The sequence below is a fragment of the Eimeria mitis genome, genomic scaffold (genome assembly GCF_000499745.2).
Source record: "Eimeria mitis Houghton genomic scaffold, Emh_scaff387, whole genome shotgun sequence".
In the NCBI taxonomy this organism is placed as follows: Eukaryota; Apicomplexa; class Conoidasida; order Eucoccidiorida; family Eimeriidae; genus Eimeria; species Eimeria mitis.
This window is the reverse complement of record NW_013572204.1, coordinates 2887-4062: the sequence shown is the minus strand read 5'-3', so window position 1 is coordinate 4062 and position 1176 is coordinate 2887. Positions and strand designations below refer to the sequence as shown.

At 61.7% G+C, this 1176-nt stretch overlaps 1 protein-coding gene across 1 annotated transcript in view; it reads left to right on the top strand.

Annotated features, from left to right (window-relative positions):
• The window catches only part of EMH_0010450 (uncharacterized protein), a gene marked incomplete at both ends in the record, with an annotated part of 4929 nt that extends 3997 nt beyond the window's left edge, over nucleotides 1-932 (top strand). The window contains one exon of the mRNA XM_013498963.1: nucleotides 3-932. Within this exon, the coding sequence (XP_013354417.1) occupies nucleotides 3-932 (930 nt within the window). The remainder of the gene's footprint in view (nucleotides 1-2) is intronic.
• Nucleotides 933-1176: the final 244 nt, after the last annotated feature.

The window sequence follows — 1176 nt, the reverse complement described above, 5'->3', positions numbered from 1 at the left end:
TCAGCGACTGCTTGGGGGGCCCCTGCAGGACAGTTGTTATTTGTCTCTGTATTCCGGGTGTCTCCTTTTATAGACAAACAGCAGCAACTCTCGCCTTCGCAAGGAGCGCACGCAAGCTACCCCCTGTACCCGAGGGGGGGGGGCCCCTAGGGGGCCCCCTAGGGGGCCCCCAGGGGGCCCCCAAACATAAACGACCACGCACTGCACATGCAGACACAGATACTAATACTGCTGCTCCTGCTGCTGCTGCTGCTGCTGCAGCAGCAGGGGGATCTGCAGCAGCAGGGCCTGGGGGCCTGGAGGAAAGCACGCAGGATGGCAGCTCTTCAGGGGGCCCCTCAGGGGGGGGGCCCCCAGGGGGCCCCCCCCCAGGGGGCCCCCACCGGGGTGTTGTGTATGTACCCACGGGGTGTCTACAGTGTCGTGCTCTGTATAAAGCGCTGCAGGAGGCGAGGGAGGAGCTGGCCTGGCAGAAGGTGCAGCTAAGACAGCTGAGATATGTAGTAAGCAGAGGACTGCCTGCTGCTGCTGCTGCTCCTGCTGCTGCTGCTCCTGCTGCTGCTGCTGCTGCTGCTGTTGGTAGTAACAACAGCAGCGAGAGAAGTAACAGCAGCAGTTGTTACAGCAGCAGCAGCAGCAGCAGCAGCAGCAGCAGCAGCAGCAGCAGTACGCCGCGAAGAGACAAACTATGGCACGAATACTCTCACAGCTGCGGGCCTTCTGGGGTATCTGCAGCAGCAAAAGAAGAGCTTGCTGCTGCTGCTGCTGCTGCTACTGCTGCTGCTGCTGCTGCAGCTACTACGCCGCAGCAGCTCATAAAAAGCTGCGGACGAGGGATTTCCTACAGAACCCCACAGGGGGCCCCTGTCAATACACCGGGGGCCCCCCGGGGGCCCCTCTTGGGGCCCCATGAGCCCAAGGAGTGCAACTAAGCCACGCAGCAGACTAGCAGCAGTTACTCTATGGCCGATACAAAACCCTAAACCCTAAACCCTAAACCCTAAGCTGCTCTTGTGCTTGCGGTGTCTACACCCTCGATAAACCCCTTGATGAAGGGCCCCTGGGTACGAAGGGGCCCCCAGGGGAGCAAGGGGGCCCCCCGATAAAAAGGGGGGCCCCCAGAGGAACAAGGGGGCCCCTTAGGGAAGGGGTCAACGGCCAGGCTGCTTGGGGTGG